Genomic DNA, 19,910 nt, shown 5'->3' on the forward strand with positions numbered 1-19,910 from the left:
CGGCGCTCAGGTAGATCGCAACAGTGGATTCTCCATTTAGGGCCCAATAACATTCCAGTTTGTGCTGGTTTTTAATGCTGTTTGTCCAATGGGTGATGTACTTGTGTTTTTCTGTGTTTATAATGTGTGTGAGTGTGTGTGTGTGTGTCCTGAGGCTGGCTGATCTCTGTGTGTGTGAGTGTGTGTGTGTGCTGAGGCTGGCTGATCTCTGTGTGTGTGCTGAGGCTGGCTGATCTCTGTGTGTGTGAGTGTGTGTGTGTCCTGAGGCTGGCTGATCTCTGTGTGTGTGTGTGTGTGTGTGTCCTGAGGCTGGCTGATCTCTGTGTGTGAGTGTGTGTGTGTGTGCTGAGGCTGGCTGATCTCTGTGTGTGTGTGTGTGTGTCCTGAGGCTGGCTGATCTCTGTGTGTGTGTGTGTGTGTGTGTCCTGAGGCTGGCTGATCTCTGTGTGTGTGTGTGTGTGTGTGTGTGTGTCCTGAGGCTGGCTGATCTCTGTGTGTGTGTGTGTGTGTGTGTGTGTCCTGAGGCTGGCTGATCTCTGTGTGTGTGTGTGTGTGTGTGTGTGTGTGTGTGTGTGTGTGTGTGTGTCCTGAGGCTGGCTGATCTCTGTGTGTGAGTGTGTGTGTGTGTGTGTGCCGAGGCTGGCTGATCTCTGTGTGTGTGTGTGTGTCCTGAGGCTGGCTGATCTCTGTGTGTGTGAGTGTGTGTGTGTCCTGAGGCTGGCTGATCTCTGTGTGTGTGAGTGTGTGTGTGTCCTGAGGCTGGCTGATCTCTGTGTGTGTGTGTGTGTGTGTGTCCTGAGGCTGGCTGATCTCTGTGTGTGTGAGTGTGTGTGTGTCCTGAGGCTGGCTGATCTCTGTGTGTGTGAGTGTGTGTGTGTCCTGAGGCTGGCTGATCTCTGTGTGTGTGAGTGTGTGTGTGTCCTGAGACTGGCTGATCTCTGTGTGTGTGAGTGTGTGTGTGTGTCCTGAGGCTGGCTGATCTCTGTGTGTGTGAGTGTGTGTGTGTCCTGAGGCTGGCTGATCTCTGTGTGTGTGAGTGTGTGTGTGTCCTGAGGCTGGCTGATCTCTGTGTGTGTGAGTGTGTGTGTGTCCTGAGGCTGGCTGATCTCTGTGTGTGTGAGTGTGTGTGTGTCCTGAGGCTGGCTGATCTCTGTGTGTGTGAGTGTGTGTGTGTCCTGAGGCTGGCTGATCTCTGTGTGTGTGAGTGTGTGTGTGTCCTGAGGCTGGCTGATCTCTGTGTGTGTGAGTGTGTCCTGAGGCTGGCTGATCTCTGTGTGTGTGAGTGTGTGTGTGTCCTGAGGCTGGCTGATCTCTGTGTGTGTGTGTGTGTGTGTGTGTCCTGAGGCTGGCTGATCTCTGTGTGTGTGAGTGTGTGTGTGTCCTGAGGCTGGCTGATCTCTGTGTGTGTGAGTGTGTGTGTGTGTCCTGAGGCTGGCTGATCTCTGTGTGTGTGAGTGTGTGTGTGTCCTGAGGCTGGCTGATCTCTGTGTGTGTGAGCTCAGTCAGTCTCAGCACCAGCTGAAGGAGGGGACTCTTACTTACGCTCAGCTCTTGGTGTTTTAGGGCTTTGTAATGGTATGTGTTGGGGTCGCTTGTTTTTAGGTGTTTCCAGAATTTCAGGGCTCTTTTTTGAATGTTTAGAAGCAGAGGGTATTGGCCTAATTCTGCTCTGCATCCGTTGTTTGGAGTTTTTCTTTGAACTTTGAGTATTCTTTTACAGAAATCTAAATGTAGAGTTTCGATCGGGCGTTTTTCCCAATTTAAGAAGTCAAATTTTATAGAAGGACCCCACACTTCACTGCCATATAAAACAATTGGTTCAATTATAGATCTGAAAAGTTTGAGCCAGATTTGAGATCTGGAGCGTTTCTGGAACATCATTACTCTAGTTTTTTGGAGGTTGACCGTCAGGGCCCAGGTCTGACAGTAATCCTCCAGCAGATTCAGGCTGTCCTGAATAGGGATGGGTACCGAAACTCGGTATTAAATCGGTCTCGGGGCTAAATTATGAAAGACCGGAGTATCGATAAGCTCTGACGTTATCGGTACTTCTGTCGGTATTGGAGAAGTTAAGAAAACACACATACATTTATTGTTGCTCTCTCTCTCTCTCCCTCTCTCTCTCTCTCTCTCTCTCTCGCCAGCTGTTTTTATGTGCAATAATATTCAAACATTTGTCTATGATGCATTTTTGCTATGCGCAATTCAGAAGCCAGATCGCGCTCACGCGGGGAACTTCAGCACACGCAACATGAGTCCTGTTTAATTATGATAGAAGAGAGAACCAACTATTCAAACATCTGCTCACACTTTAGGCCTGTGGCTGTTATATTAAGCTAAGTATTTTTTTTTTTTTTCGATTTTGGCTTCCAAGGATTATAGCCGCATTTCTTCTAGCACAACTCCCTTCCCTTCATAGCGGCGCGGATTCGTTCCTCCGAACCAAAACTTAACATCTGAATCAGCTCAATCAGTGATTGTTATAAAATGCCGTCTTTACTGTTGCTACATTGCAGGACATATTTGATAGTAAAACGTTGAAAGTACAATCTGCTGTTCCCCAGGCTGAAATGTGTGTGCGCGCGTGCCTGCGCGGCGGCGTGCTCCAAAACGGACAAGCACACTTTGAGCTTCGGGCGCGTCGAAATAACACACAAAAATATGCCAAAAAATATACACACAATGTGTCAAAATGGCCGGTTATGAGAGTCTTCACTTTTATGTTAAGTGGACGAGAACAGTTGGGAGAAAATCCGATGCGTGTCAGTATATTGTCTTAAAGTGTCCGACTGGAGCTTGAGCCATCAATGTTAATCAAAGAACAAAATGCAAAGAGAAAATCACCCACAGCTCTTAATCTGAACAACGTTATAGCTTTAATAAACATAAATCTATCAGTACATACAGTGAAAACTATGCAGTGCTCATTTACATTTGATTACTTTTGTAACTATTACTTACCTGAACATTAATATTAGTAGACCTTCATGGAAAAATGAAAGCACTGTTTATTTAATTTCGTTTGTGTGTTTGTTTTATTGTATTTGTCAGTTTGTTTTACTTTGTTTCTTTGTTCATGTTGTTACTGTATCTTATCTTATGTATATAAAACACTAAAAATACCTGCACACTGGTGCATTTACAAATTGATGAAGTGCAGGCATTTTTAGTGTTTTATATACATAAGATACGATACTGTAAGAATATGAACAAAGAAACAAAGTAAAACAAAAAGTACCGATAAGAATACCGTTAAAGTACCGGATCGATAAGCAGTATCGGTAAGAGTAGTAATACCGTTAAAACCTTAACGATACCCATCCCTAGTCCTGAAGCCCCTCTTCAGTGGGCGACAGGAGGACCAGGTCATCTGCGTAGAGAAGACACTTTATCTCTGTGTCGTGTAGAGTGAGACCTTGAAAGGGGGCGTGTTCTAATATGTTGGCCAATTGGTTGATGTAGATGTTGAAGAGGGCGGGGCTTAAACTGCATCCCTGTCTCACTCCACGCCCCTGGGGGAAGAATTCGGTTCTTTGGTTCCCAATTTTAACCGCACAATGGCTGGCTGTGTACATTGATTTGATCAAATCATAGAATTTTCCCCCTATTCCACTGTCGATAAGTTTTAGGTATAGTCCTTCATGCCAGATTGAATCAAATGCTTTCTTGAAATCAACGAAACAAGCAAAAAATGTTCCTTTGTTTTGATGTACATATTTGTCAATTAGTGTTTGTAATGTCACACACACACTCTCTCTCTCTCTCTCTCACACACACACACACTCTCTCATATGGTAGGGTTTGCTGAGAAACAAATCGAAAATGTAATCTTTTAAGCAAAAAACTCAGTCATCGCATTCATGCATTTATACGAGTGTGCAGCAGTTTGCACCAGCGCGCCTAGGAAAAGCACACAAGAGAGTCATTTTGAAGCATCAAGTGAAACACAATGCTTGTATTGTGACTTGAAACGCAATGCTTTCTTTACTGAGGTGAACATCTCTGTGACAGTCAAAACAGCTTAGAATGTGCATAAAGAGCTCTCCGTCTGTAATCACTAGAAGCTGTCACTCACTTCAGTTCATCGCGATCTCATGACGTTCTGTTGATAAGCTCTCTGCACTGCACAAGGAATCTCTTATTTACATCTTATCTACACTTTGTTATAATGAGAGGATTCTCAAGCTTACAGAACTCAGCACCTGACAAGAACTCAGTGTTTTGAGCGATGAGGGAACATTTGACGCTCTCCATAACACAAATACACACTGGAGCATTTGCCAAATATGTTTCGCCAATATCAGACGGGGCCCCCTGGTTCCCCGGGGCCCTAAGCGGCCGCTTACCTCGCCTATTGGTTAAGTCCGCCCCTGCTCCTCATGTTAGTGATCAGTTATTGTCCTGTAGGAGGCAGCAGTGCAGTGTCTGTCTCTGTCTGTAGGTGGCGCAGTGGCAGGAGGTGCGTTACGCCGAGGCAGAGCTCTTCCAGACGCTGCAGACTCTCTACACACACACACAGAGCAGACCACAGCAGGTAATTCACCATCACACACCTGATGCTGCCTGTGTATGCAGTGCACACTGTGCAGTACTACAGTATGCTCGCTCGACCTCATGATGTTGCACATGTGATGTGATTTGTCTGTCACTGGTAAACATGCTGTCCACTGCAGCAAGAGTTTGAGTAGTACATCATGTGTTCCACAGTGTATATTGAATATATTGCTATCGCGATATTGATAATATTGTTACATCCCTACTATAGAATAGTATAAATATGTAAACATGTCCTAGGACAGTGCTCTTGAACCTGCAGGATCACGCTGCTCGCATGTTGTCCAGCAGGAGCACAGGACTGTAGCTGCACCAGCAGAGGGCAGCAGAGCGCCGGATCTCTGGTCAAAGGTTCCGCGAGAGTTCCGTGGGTTTCGTCTGGATTCTCTGCTGCGGAACCGCATGGAACTGCAGCACTTCCTGTCCTTCCTGGAGCAGAACTCGGCCAGGTGAATGAAGCCCGGCAGGACTGATGTGTGTCCAAGCGTCCTGTACACTGGTTTGACCTGCTTGTGTGTTGTGCATGTGTTTGTGTGTAGGGCTGAAACGATTAGTCGACATTATCGCCAACGTTGACACTAAAAAAATTGTCGACAAATATTTTTTTGTGATGCTGTAGCACAAGACTGTAATTCAGCTCTCCTGGATGCAATTCAAGAGAAGAACATGAGCATGAGGTAAGGAGAGCATGAGTCTAAGTGGATGTCTATGACATGTGGAGTCCCACAAGGCTCAATTCTAGCACCGCTCTTGTTTAACCTGTATATGCTCCCACTAAGTCAGATAATGAGGAAGAACCAAATTGCCTATCACAGCTATGCTGATGATACCCAGATTTACTTAGCCTTACCTCCAAATGACTACAGCCCCATTGACTCCCTCTGCCAATGCATTGATGAAATTAACAGTTGGATGTGCCAGAACTTTCTTCAGTTAAACAAGGAGAAAACTGAAGTCATTGCATTTGGAAACAAAGATGAAGTTCTCAAGGTGAATGCATATCTTGACTCTAGGGGTCAAACAACTAAAAATCAAGTCAGAAATCTTGGGGTGATTCTGGAGACAGACCTTAGTTTCAGTAGTCATGTCAAAGCAGTAACTAAATCAGCATACTATCATCTCAAAAACATTGCAAGAATTAGATGTTTTGTTTCCAGTCAAGACTTGGAGAAACTTGTTCATGCCTTTATCACCAGCAGGGTGGATTACTGTAATGGTCTCCTCACCGGCCTTCCTAAGAATTAGACAGCTGCAGCTCATCCAGAACGCTGCTGCCAGGATTCTGACTAGAACCAGAAAATCTGAGCATATCACACCAGTCCTCAGGTCCTTACACTGGCTTCCAGTTACATTTAGGATTGATTTTAAAGTACTTTTACTCGTTTATAAGTCACTCAATGGCCCAGGACCTAAATATATTGCTGATATGCTCACTGAATATAAACCGAACAGACCACTCAGATCATTAGGATCGAGTCAGTTAGAAATACCAAGGGTTCACACAAAACAAGGGGAGTCTGCTTTTAGCCATTATGCGGCCCGCAGCTGGAACCAGCTTCCAGAAGAGATCAGATGTGCTAAAACATTAGCCACATTTAAATCAAGACTCAAAACTCATCTGTTTAACTGTGCATTTGTTGAATGAGCACTGTGCTATATGTCCCAACTGACTGCAATGAATTTTATGTATAATCATTTTCTACTCTTAACTGTTTTAAATTAATTTTAAATCAAATTTTATATAATTTTCTTGTTTTTATTGTGATATTTTTAATTCCTTGTTTCTATTATTGATTATTAATATTATTTTGTTTATGACTATTTCACTTTCTTTTATGTAAAGCACTTTGAATGACCACTGTGTGTGAAATGTGCTATATAAATAAACTTGCCTTGCCTAGTCTGGAGCTGCAGTGCTGGCTGGATGTGGAGCAGCTGAAGAAGAGTGATGGAGCACTGCTGGAGGAGAGAAACAACAGCATCAGAGACAAATATCTCAGCAGCAGCTTCCTGTTTGGACCCGGAAGTCCAGCCACAGAAGAACAGCAGATGAGGGTACGAGACCGGCTCGAGTCTGAATGAGCATGAGTAATTTTGATCCATACAATGTATTGTTGGCTATTGCTACAAATATACCTGTGTTACTGATGACTGCTTTTGTGCTGCAGGCTCACATTTGTGGTTGTGTGTGTGTGGTTGTGTGTGTGTGTGTAGTTGCTGCAGATGTGTGGTGGGTGGCAGCGTCTCCAGCGTGAGTCTGTCTCTCTGTCAGTTCTCACTGAGCTTCAGTCTCTGCTTCACAATCGTCTGGAAACTCGATGGCTGCCGCTGTTTCTCTCGAGCTCACACTTCATCACGCGTCAGCAGCAGAAGGTAATGAAACATACACACCATCATCTATAACACTCAAACTCCTCTCTTCTCTAAAGCTTCCTGTATGTTAATGAATATCTTTACATACAGATCCCTTAAACACTCCATTTTCAAGAAAACAAATTCACTGTAGTCCTGCACTTTCTGACTCAAGTCTCTTCATCATAACAATATTCAGAGGCTGAATACAATGATCCTGTGCTTCACCTGCTATAATGACAGTTTTGTGTTTGAAACCTTTTAATGTACAGAAACTAGAAGTGTCCATAGACTCAAATATGTAACTAAAATAATTAAAATAAGTTTCTGGATTACAGAAGTTTTAAGAGCTGAATGTTCTTCAGGGTTCCTGCACTTTTTAATTTGTGACCTGTTTAATTTACACTTTTCCAGTCGATCCTGATTTGCTGATAAGGATTAAGGATCAGGATTTTTTTGTAAATATGTTTGAATTTCAGTTTTTACCTGATCTTGGCGTCAAATGCATAATCATTATAAAAAAGCCAGAATTGTAATTAATGTTTTCCAGAAATATCTTGTTTTGGACAAATCTCCGCTTCAGCAGCACTTACATACAGCAAACATTACAGTTTTATCCTGAAGGTTTATTCATATTATCATTCACACTGATTTATACATTTCACTCCTAAAAACATGGTGAAAATGTGTTTGTTTTCTGTCTGTTGACAGTATGTTCTGATTTATGGAGTGATAAAAAGAGAAATCCAAAACCTTCGACAAAATCAAACAAAGATTATGAACCTGGTTTTATCCAATGTTCAGATTTGTGTTCGGGAAATCTATGTAAATTAGTGCATATTTAATTAAACAATGCCTAATATTTAAACGTAACATTTCACAAAACTTCTAATACAAAACAATTGTGATTAATCAACGGGCGATTAAGTTTTACCCTGTTCACCAGTCCTGTGTACATGAAATCATTTGAAGTCCTCCTGACGCCCCTGGTGGAAAACTGCTACATAATAATAACAATAATAATCACATTTGAGTGTGTTGTGCTGCTCAGTCTGTCAGGGTTTGTATTTGAGGAGAGATGTGTGTCTGCAGTGAGATGTTCTCTGATGTCTGAGTCTGTCTCTCCTCACGTTACCTGTGAGCAAATTACACCTGAGATTCCTCCGGTTTCCTAATTACACTAATTACAGTAATTACCCAAAACACCTGCTGATCAGATCATCAGACACCAGTTGACAGAGATGCGTCTCATTCTGCTCCTGTCCTGAACACTGATGATGATGATGAGGAGGAGGAGGTGGTCACGGAGTAAAACACACTCAGCATCTGTGATCTCCTGCGTGCAAACATCCATCATGACACACAAACTTCATAAAGAAAATACAGAACAGGTGAATAAATCTGTAACGGGATCTCTCTCATATCACACTCTTCCTCTGATGACTGGAGGCACTGATGACCTCACTTCCTGTGAACGAATGCATGTGCACTGAGACAGGTGTGTGTGTGTGTGTGCAGGTGACGGACGTGGAGTGTGTGCAGCAGCCGGTTGTCCGTCAGCGCAGGAGGAGATGCGTGTGGAAGGTGAGATCATTCTGACATGATAAATTAAAGAAAGAGAGATTTCTCTTCTAATTGAATTCATATTTGTTTTATGAAATTTTTCTTGAATGATTTTTTTTTCTGGACACATTGTGCCATTCATGCATTAATTTAGTTTTTTTTCTATCAGCACGTCAAGATAACAGTAACAGTGCTAATTGCCTGTAATTGATTCCTGTCTGATGATCATTGTGACTGTAAGAGCCGCTGGATCATGTTCATGTCATGATGTGATGTAACATGGATTCATGTGTCAGATGATTTAGATCCTGTCCAGTGTGTTCCAGCTGCACATGTCTGTTTGTGTGTGTGTCTGGATCCGGGTGACTGCAGTGACCATCTGATCTGGTGGCTATAAGAAAGAAACACTTTAATTAGCTAATATTAAAAAGACTAATATTAGCGTAGATGCCATTCTTCTTATGATGTAACAAGTACATCATGTGTTATGGGGAGTGTTCCCGGTTCCGGTTGATCTAATTAATGCAGCCTAACAATCCTTTAACGGATTTGAATAATAGAAGTGTATTAGTGTGTTATGTGTAAGCCAGGTTAAAGAGATGGGTCTTTAATCTAGATTTAAACTGACAGAGTGTGTCTGCTTCCCGAACAGTGTTAGGTAGATTGTTCCAGAGTTTGGGTGCTAAATAGGAAAAGGATCTGCCGCCCGCAGTTGATTTTGATATTCTAGGTATTATCAAATGGCCAGAGTTTTGAGATCGCAGCGGACGTGGAGGACTATAATATGATTAGAGCTCGCTCAAATACTGAGGAGCTAAACCATTCAGGGCTTTATAGGTAATTAGCAAGATATTAAAACGTATACGATGTTTGATAGGGAGTCAGTGCAGTGTTGACAGAACCGGGCTAATGTGGTCATACTTCCTGGTTCTAGTAAGAACTCTAGCTGCTGCATTTTGAACCAGCTGGAGTTTGTTTATTAAACGTGCAGAGCAACCACCCAATAAAGCATTACAATAATCTAGCCTCGAGGTCATGAATGCATGAATTAATGTTTCTGCTTTTGACGTTGAGAGCATAGGTCGTAATTTAGATATGTTTTTAAGATGGAAAAATGCAGTACTACAAATGCTAGAAACATGTTTTTCGAAGGAAAGATTGCTATCAAAAAGTTCCTAACTGATGACGAAGAATTTACAGAACAGCCATCAAGTATTAGACAGTAATCTAAGTTATTACATGCAGAGGTTTTAGGTCTGATAATTAACACCTCTGTTTTTTTTCAGAATTTAGCAGTAAGAAATTGCTAGTCATCCAGTTTTTTATATCAACTATGCATTCCGTATGTTTTGTCAGGCCACAAATAAACTATGTGTCCCTGCAGCACAAAAGCAGTCATCAGTAACACAGGTATATTTGTAGCAATAGACAACAATACAAACACAAAAAGTAACGGTCCTACTACTGAGCCTTGAGGTACTCCATACTGCAATTGTGATTGGTATGATACCTCTTTATTCACTGCCACAAACTGATGATGGTGTGTGTGTGTGTGTGTGTGTGTGTGCGTGCGCGTGTGTGTGTCTGTCAGCAGGTGTCTGGAGGTCTGATGAGTTGGTCTCAGGAGTCGGTGGCTCTGCGCAGGGCTCTGTCGAATCCCGTCACCCATCTGCAGTTCCAGAAGTTTCTGTCTGTCCGTGATGATCTGCTGGAGAACGATCTGCTCTTCTGGCTGGAGGTTCAGAGGTACAAGGTGAGATGAGAAAGAGACACTCCACACATTCATCTGGAGAAGGAGCTTTATCTTAGTCTGTGGATAATTCCAGTCTTCATTCCTGATGTTCTTTAACCATTAAACGCAAGAATAACTTTGATATTGTTAGTAATATCTCCAGATGAACTCTTACTGGACTGAAGCAGCCCAGCTTTACTTGATTCTCCATCAATCATTTTCTAGAAAGATCAGTGCGTCTCAAATCTGATCTTCAGGATCTTTTGTTTCCAGAAGCTTTACTTTCTCTGTTCCTCAGCGGAGGAATGATCTTCATCTCACATCTTCTGAGGAGCGTTTATTTCTTCATCTCTCAATCAGCATTGCATTATATGTTTGGATCATTTACATCTCATCTTACTGGGATATATTATTGGAGATATAAAGTGACCGCTGATATTTAGATCATTTTATGTCAGTATCTACTGCACTGTTATAAAGATCTCATTGATTTACATCACAAACAGCAGAATTTCATCATATAATATCACCATCTGCAGCAGATTCATATTTTTGTTCAGTTTAAGTCTCTGAATAAAACTGAGCTTCATATTCTCACTGTATCAGACTGGATGCGCCATAAAATCCTGATGGAGCAAATATGATCCAAAACATAAAACACAAGCAGACTTTTGTTTTAGATTTTCAGGTTCAGTAAACTTGTGTGTGTGTGTGTGTGCAGGATCTGTGTCACTCCCACTGTGATGACGTGACGCTCCAGAGGAAGGTGTCCATCATCATCAGCTGCTTCCTCAGTTGTTCTGTTCCTCCGGCGCTGCAGATCCACGTTCCTCCAGACGCGGCACAGCGAGTCCTGAGTCAGCAGCGAGCGCTCGGCCCCTACGTCTTCAGAGAGACACAGGTCAGTGACTGACACACACCTGCAGACTGACCCGCGTGCACCCGTCTGACCCATCTGTGTCTCTGTGCGTCAGGCGTGTGTGTTCGACGAGCTGCTCAAGCACTGGCCGGATTTCGTGGCGCTGCGCTCCGCCGTCGGGGAGAACGAGCTTCAGCGAGTGCTGGAGAGAGAGACACGGAGGAGCAGAGCCACAGAAGAGGACGACTGCAGCGCTCAGGTGCGTCATGTGATGTTTCTGGAGTTTGATCAGTACTGAGACTCGGCCTGATTTCACCAGAAGCACATTTCTAGAGGAGAAAATGGTTACAAAAACGGCACCAAAACATTCAAATCTGCTGATCTTGGGAGTGTGTGTGTGTTTATTGGGCAGCAGGAGGAGGAGGAGGAGGACGAGGCTCAAGCCACCGCTGATGAAGAACAGCTGAACTGTGGGACTGATGGGACACGGGCGTCCACGTATAAGGTCAGAGGTCACACTGCTCTGTTATCATCTAAGTCAGCAGCACGATCTCTTCATCAGCATTTCTTACATTCATGAGTCATGCTCATCCTGTTATTTCAGTCTCATTGAGAATAGCTTTTGTTGTTTTTTTGGCATTAGTTTATTTTTGATCATTTCTGCTTTCATGTTAAGTTTAGTGAATGTTTTAGTAATTTAGTTGCGTTTTGTCTTTTTTTTTTTTTAGTTTTAATTTAAATGTCTGTATATTTTTTACACTTTCATTTGTTTTAATTTTAGTAATTTAATTCATCACATTAAAAGGGATAGTTCACCCAAAAATGAAACTTCTGTCATTAATTACTCATCCTCGCTTCATTCCAAACTCATAAGACACTTAGTTAATCATTTGTGATGAAATCCGAGAGCTCTCTAACCCTGCATAGACAGCAATGCAACTGAATAAAATCATTATTTTTGTTTTCTTTGCGCACAAAAACTATTCTCTTAGGTTTGTATAATTACAGCTGAACCGCTGATGTGACGTGGATTATTTTAACGATGTCCTTGCTATGTTTCTGAGCCTTGATGGTGTTAGTATCCTTGCTGTCTGAGGGTCAGAGAGCTCTCGGATTTCATCACAAATATCTTAATTAGTGTTCTGAAGATTAACGAAGGTCTTACGGGTTTGGAACGACATGAGGCTGAGTAATTAATGACAGAAGTTTCATTTTTGGATGAACTAACCCTTTAAATTAGATGAACAGGGGAAATGTTGCCTTGGAAACGAGCTGAAATAAAATGTTTTCTAGTTTATTTCAGTTAAAATGTATTTTATTTCAAGGAATGATTTTTTGAAAATGGTTTTAACTATAATAACCCTTTTTGTTTATCAGCTCAGTTCTCAGTGAGGATCTTGAGGTTGAAAAGACAAAAAAATCCAATTAGTTTAATCCGTGACTTCTTCAGTCTGTAGATGAGACTCGTTCCTCTTTCATTATTTGCTCTGTTCACACTCGAGTGCGTCACGCAGCTTCATGAAGGATTTACAGCATCTTCAGCTCACGATTACAGTAAGACTTCATTCATTATTAACTCTGAAACATCTAGAAGCAGTCATCGTTTACTCTCCTTCATGTCATTCAAACCTGTCCGTCTTTCTCAAAATATCTCCTTCTGAAAGTCGGTGGGCTCCAAAAAGCATCTTGTTTCCCAGAAGTCAGTCAGTCATAGAGGTTTGAATGACATGGAGAGTAAACGATGACAGAATGATTTCTGCTGTTGCTGAAAGTGTGTCGTGATCTGAGTATCATCATATTCCCTCAGAACAGAAGCACTTCTCTGATGGACATCTTCACTTCACAGATATGAGATTCATCTCCTCATATCACCAGGAAATAATCTTGAAGAAAAGATGCTGCTTTGCTGCTGAATGTGTTAATTAGCTGTTTTAAGATTATGAGGATGTTTACTGTATATTATATGGATTGTGTGAATGATTTCTTGTCCATTTATTCTGTGCTTTTTAGACACATTTTTATATATTTTTTTCATATGCCATTTTTTTCTATGTAAATGCTTCTCAAATAAAGCTATCAAAGGACAGCTCTTTCATTTGTGTCTACATTTATGCAATGAGCAGATGCTTTTATCTACATTTATAGTTACTGAAAGATTATTAGCGATTAAATGTAAATAATTTAATCTATGATGTCTTAAACTATTGTTAACACATTAAAATAAGAGTTTTATTATCAAAGTGTCATGGACTAACATTATTCATATATGGTTTTAAACATTAATATAAAACGTGACATTTTATTGGTAATGCTAATTTAATATGAGCAAGCGTGAGTTAATAATGAATAATACTTCGTAGCATTAACGTAAATGCTGTAGAAACGATACTGCTCATTCTTAGCACACCAACCATTAATGTTAACACAAGACCTTACTATAGTTACTGGACTACTCAATTTAGTTCATTTTAACAGGTTAATATATTAAACTGTACAATAAAAAAACACTAGTTTAATAAAGACGTTTGCTCATTGTTAGTTCATGAGACCCAATTAATTAGATTAAACAAATGCTTTAGTTTGAGCTCTTACACTTTAACATTAGTTCACTTTCGTTCGGAAAATCATTTTTACATTTTATTACAATTAATTTTCAAAACTTCATGAAATATTCATGTAAAACATTTAATTGATGAATAAAGGCTGTCAGTATTGTCCATCATTAGCTCATGGTATCTAATTGATTGATGTTAACAAACAGAGCATTAACAGGTCACAGTGAGGTCTGGATTATTAATATTCATGCCTTAAAACCAGATCAACATTGTTCATGTTACAGCAGTTATAAATCTAGTCTAATGTTATTTGCTAAAGGCTGTAAGCTTATTATTGAGGAACCTGCATTAATTAACAAACAGAGCAACGCTTTACTATGGTCACATTTGTTTACATTAGTTAATGCTCTAACTACCGATGTCTATATATATTTACAGCATGTCAGTGTTTAGCACAGTGCTTCATTGATCAAGTTCGTTCACTACGCATTAACTAATGTTAATGTACCCAGGTACAATGTTTGATTCAAAAAAATGTTGAAATAAACATTAAGCCAATTATTTTGCCATGTTGAAATGGTCACATTGTAGTTTCACACTGAACTCATATGTGTCCCTGCAGCACAAAAGCAGTCATCAGTAACACAGGTATATTTGTAGCAATAACCAACAATACATTGTATGGATCAAAATTATACATTTCTCTTTTATGACAAAAATCATTAGGATATTAAGATCATGTTCCATGAAGATATTTTGTAAATTTCCTACCGTAAATATATCAAAACTTCATTTTTGATTAGTAATATGCATTGCTAAGAACTTCATTTGAACAACTTTAAAGGAGATTTTCTCAATATTTTGATTTTTTTGCACCCTCAGATTCCAGATTTTCAAATATTGTCCTATCCTAACAAACCATACATTAATGGAAAGATGATTTATTCAGATGTCAGATGATGTATACATCTAAATTGAACCCTTATGACTGGTTTTGTGGTCCAGGGTCACAAATTACAAATAATACCAATTACTCTTGAATTTGATGATGATACCGTTTGAATTATTTGAATCATTATCATATGAATAATGACCATAAGATCTTTCCAAAACGTGTTTGTAACTGATTGCTGATCTTGTCAGATCTCCTGGTCGTACGCCAAACACATGGCGGCACTGGAACAGGAGAAAACGCCAGAGAACGGTGCGGCCGCAATGTCATCATCCTCATCCTTCACGACCGGTCAACGAGCACACGCACATGTATGTCGCTCTGAGGCTTTATCTTACAGATGGGTTAGTTCCTATAGGTGTGAACAGTATAAATATTCCATGTGGATTATGATCTGATGAAAACTGCATGTAAAACAATTATATCTGACGACTGTTTCCTTTGCAGACAGAAGCTGCAGACACACAAACACAGGACACACACGCATCTGATCAGATGAAGAATCAGAAAGAACTGAAGAGCTGAAAATCGTGAATGTTTGTGTCGCATCGAAGGCAGAGCCGGAACCGAACGTCAGCGGGACGATGCACTGTACAGCTTTAGCAAATCTTATATTTTATTAACAAAAAAAAAGATTCATTATATAGTGACATTCATTTATCATTAGACAAGAATACAGGAGCAAATTAAATAAAAACATTAAATCATCTTTCTTGCATTGCTTATAAAAATACAAAACGAAAGGCCTTTTGGTTTAAAGCATCACATTATACAGAAGCAGCCGATCAATGTAGTGTCGTCCCTCTACGTTAATTAAGTGTTTTACTCTCGTTAAATAACACAAACGAAGACGGTGTGTCAGTGGAAGCCGATGCACAGCGCTTTGTTTTTCACCATGTTGAACGTGCAGATGAACACGTGTGTGAAGGCGGGCTCGGCGTGATACTGGTATGTTACAGACACATGAGAAACAGACACAGACGAGATACAGACACATGAGACACAGACCAGAGATACAGACACAGACACATGAGACACAGACCAGAGATACAGACACAGACACATGAGACACGAGACACAGACGAGAGAAACAGACACATGAGAGACAGACGAGAGATACAGACACATGAGACACAGACCAGAGATACAGACAGACAAGAGATACAGACAGACGAGATACAGACACATGAGACACAGACGAGATACAGACACATGAGACACAGACGAGATACAGACACATGAGACACAGACGAGATACAGACACATGAGACACAGACGAGATACAGACACATGAGACACAGACGAGATACAGACACATGAGACACAGACGAGAGATACACAGACGAGATACAGACACATGAGACAGGCGAGATACAGACACGAGACAGACGAGATACAGACACGAGACACAGACCAGAGATACAGACAGACGAGATACAGACACATGAGACACAGACGAGATACAGACACATGAGAGACAGACGAGATACAGACACGATACACAGACGAGATACAGACACATGAGACACAGACGAGAGATACAGACACATGAGACACAGACGAGATACAGACACATGAGACACAGACGAGATACAGACACATGAGACACAGACGAGATACAGACACATGAGACACAGACGAGATACAGACACATGAGACAGACGAGATACAGACACATGAGACAGACGAGATACAGACACATGAGACACAGACGAGATACAGACACATGAGAGACAGACGAGATACAGACACGATACACAGACGAGATACAGACACATGAGACACAGACGAGAGATACAGACACATGAGACAGACGAGAGATACAGACACATGAGACAGGCGAGATACAGACACGAGACAGACGAGATACAGACACGAGACACAGACGAGATACAGACACATGAGACAGAGAAGATACAGACACGAGACAGACGAGATACAGACACGAGACAGACGAGATACAGACACACGAGACACAGACCAGAGATACAGACACATGAGACACAGACACATGAGACACAGACGAGATACAGACACATGAGACAGAGAAGATACAGACACGAGACAGACGAGATACAGACACGAGACACAGACCAGAGATACAGACACATGAGACACAGACACATGAGACAGACGAGATACAGACACATGAGACACAGATGAGAGATACAGACACATGAGACAGACGAGATACAGACACATGAGACACAGACGAGATACAGACACATGAGACACAGACGAGAGATACAGACACATGAGACAGACGAGATACAGACACATGAGACACAGACGAGATACAGACACATGAGACAGACGAGATACAGACACATGAGACACAGACGAGAGATACAGGCACATGAGACAGACGAGATACAGACACATGAGACACAGACGAGATACAGACACATGAGACACAGACCAGAGATACAGACACATGAGACACAGACGAGAGATACAGACACATGAGACACAGACGAGATACAGACACATGAGACACAGACGAGATACAGACACATGAGACACAGACCAGAGATACAGACACATGAGACACAGACGAGATACAGACACATGAGACACAGACGAGATACAGACACATGAGACACAGACGAGATACAGACACATGAGACACAGACGAGATACAGACACATGAGAGACAGACGAGATACAGACACATGAGACACAGACGAGATACAGACACATGAGACACAGACGAGATACAGACACATGAGACACAGACCAGAGATACAGACACATGAGACACAGACGAGATACAGACACATGAGACACAGACGAGATACAGACACATGAGACACAGACCAGAGATACAGACACATGAGACACAGACGAGATACAGACACATGAGACACAGACGAGATACAGACACATGAGACACAGACGAGATACAGACACATGAGACAGACGAGATACAGACACATGAGACACAGACGAGATCCAGACACATGAGACACAGACGAGATACAGACACATGAGACACAGACGAGAGATACAGACACATGAGACACAGACCAGAGATACAGACACATGAGACACAGACGAGATACAGACACATGAGACACAGACGAGATACAGACACATGAGACACAGACGAGATACAGACACATGAGACAGACGAGATACAGACACATGAGACACAGACGAGAGATACAGACACATGAGACACAGACGAGATACAGACACATGAGACACAGACGAGATACAGACACATGAGACAGACGAGATACAGACACATGAGACACAGACGAGATACAGACACATGAGACAGACGAGATACAGACACATGAGACACAGACGAGATACAGACACATGAGACAAGAGAGAGACAGACAGGTTTAGATAGACAGGCATCTAATTGTTTTCTTTAAGACTGGTCATATTTTAAAAATGTGCTTGCATAAAAACTTAGATTAGTCTAAGTTGAATCCAAAAATAAAACTGATGATGTTCCATTAAGGGTAACAGAGACTACACGCTTCTGTGAACCTTCAATGCTGCAGAAATGTTCTGAACTCTTCCTCAGATCTGTGCCTCGACGCAATCCTGTCTCTGAGCTCTACAGACAATTCTGTGGACTCCATGGCTTGGTTTGTGCTCTGACATGCACTGTTAACCGTGAGACCTTATATAGACAGGTGTGTGCTTTCCAAATCATGTCCAATCAACTGAATTTACCACAGGTGGACTCCAATCAAGCTGTAGAAACATCTCAAGGAGGATCGGTGGAAAACAGGTGCACCTGAGCTCAATTTTGAGTGTCATTGCAAAGGCTGTGAATACTTATGTACATGTGATTTTTATTTTTTTATAAATTTGCAAAGACTTCAAACAAACTTCTTTCTCGTTGTCATTATGGGGTATTGTTTGCAGAATTTTGAGGAAAATAATGAATTTAATCCATTTTGGAATAAGGCTGTAACATAACAAAATGTGGAAAAAGTAAGCAGTGAATACTTTCCGGATGCACTGTATGTAACCAAATTTTAAACATTTTGACCAGTCTTAAAGAAAAATATTAGCTGACTAACTTTTAAGACTAGTCTAAACCTTTTATGCAACCGGCTCCTGATGATAAAACTGTGAAACACAAACTGAAGGAAACTTAAGATGCAAGATATTTACCCTCTAGTGGTGTTTAGACATTTGACTGATTTGTTTTTATACTTCATCGGAATGGTATGAAACTTGTTAAAGGTTTTGGCATTTGCTATGTGAACACACACACACACACGATTCTAAATGGTCCTGAAAAAAACCACATACACACTTGTACTGTTCACCATCAGAAATGACAGCACTAGAAACGAATGGGAATCAAATTTCATCAAGTGGAGATGTTTGGTGCTGCAGCCAAACAATATCTGACTGAAAATATAGTAGTTTGATATATCTATCAAACTAAAATATAGTACAATCATTTCATAGAGATTGACCGCCACACAAAACACCAGAGGGTTAAGAAAAAAATCTACTAACAATTACACAAGAACATCCAGGAACATCCATGACGAAAAATTATTCATGCTTTAATTCTATACATGAAGGTCATTATAACAATTATTGACACTTAATTTTACTTGGATTATGTATTTTTGTATTTGTAAAGTGACCTTCAGGTTCTGAAAGATGCTGTATTATGTGTACCTCAGTGTCACTGGTCACTCGGTGCTGCTGCAGTGTGAGTGTGATGCGTCCAGGCTTGTGTGTGTCGTGTTCACACTGGATCTCAGTGATGGGAAAGGCCTGCTGCTGCGCGTCTTCACACACACTGACGACGAACAGAACCTCTCCGCTCAGCAGCAGACAGCCCGCATGTTTTTGTGGTTTATGGGGTCTCTCCATAGGCGTAATGGTTTTTATACTGAACAAACTGTGTGTGCTATTGCCCTACACCAACCCTACACCTAAACTTAGCCCTCACAGGAGACTTTGTGCATTTTTAGATTTTCAAAAAAACACCATTTAGTATGTTTTTTAAGCCTTTTGAATTACGTCCTCATAAACCACATAAACATGCACACACACTCACGCACACACACACACACACACACACATATACACACACACGAGTGAGTGACGGCACCCTCAGAGGGACGAGAAGTGTGTGTTTGGGAGTGTGTTTGTTGTATTATTATTTTTCTGATTAATGTTTGTAGGAAACTGGAATGTTCATTTCCGTTATTTTACTTCTCCTAACCGACGGTCGTTAAGTCATTAACCGTTAACTGACAAGATTATCTTAAATTACAATTAAATTAAATTTAAATTGATAGGTGGCTGTGACCCATTAAAAATACCTACATTTGTTTTCCAGGGATTAATTTTATA

At 41.2% G+C, this 19,910-nt stretch overlaps 2 protein-coding genes across 2 annotated transcripts in view; one reads left to right on the forward strand and one right to left on the reverse strand.

The window, feature by feature from the left end:
* The window catches only part of rgs22 (regulator of G protein signaling 22), a gene marked incomplete at both ends in the record, with an annotated part of 28,240 nt that extends 13,148 nt beyond the window's left edge, over window positions 1-15,092 (forward strand). Inside the window, 11 exons of the mRNA XM_079445861.1 lie at window positions 4,442-4,534; window positions 4,795-5,003; window positions 6,456-6,609; window positions 6,769-6,927; window positions 8,425-8,490; window positions 10,064-10,222; window positions 10,923-11,102; window positions 11,176-11,319; window positions 11,473-11,565; window positions 14,759-14,878; window positions 15,015-15,092. Coding sequence (XP_079301987.1) covers window positions 4,442-4,534; window positions 4,795-5,003; window positions 6,456-6,609; window positions 6,769-6,927; window positions 8,425-8,490; window positions 10,064-10,222; window positions 10,923-11,102; window positions 11,176-11,319; window positions 11,473-11,565; window positions 14,759-14,878; window positions 15,015-15,092 — 1,455 coding nt within the window. The remainder of the gene's footprint in view (window positions 1-4,441; window positions 4,535-4,794; window positions 5,004-6,455; window positions 6,610-6,768; window positions 6,928-8,424; window positions 8,491-10,063; window positions 10,223-10,922; window positions 11,103-11,175; window positions 11,320-11,472; window positions 11,566-14,758; window positions 14,879-15,014) is intronic.
* Window positions 15,093-15,425: 333 nt separating this feature from the next.
* The window catches only part of vps13b (vacuolar protein sorting 13 homolog B), a gene marked incomplete at its 3' end in the record, with an annotated part of 144,926 nt that continues 140,441 nt past the window's right edge, over window positions 15,426-19,910 (reverse strand). Inside the window, 2 exon segments of the mRNA XM_079445862.1 lie at window positions 15,426-15,512; window positions 19,227-19,339. Of these exon segments, the coding sequence (XP_079301988.1) occupies window positions 15,426-15,512; window positions 19,227-19,339 (200 nt within the window).

The sequence above is a fragment of the Barbus barbus genome (assembly GCF_936440315.1).
Source record: "Barbus barbus genome assembly, chromosome: 21".
Classification (NCBI taxonomy): domain Eukaryota; kingdom Metazoa; phylum Chordata; class Actinopteri; order Cypriniformes; family Cyprinidae; genus Barbus; species Barbus barbus.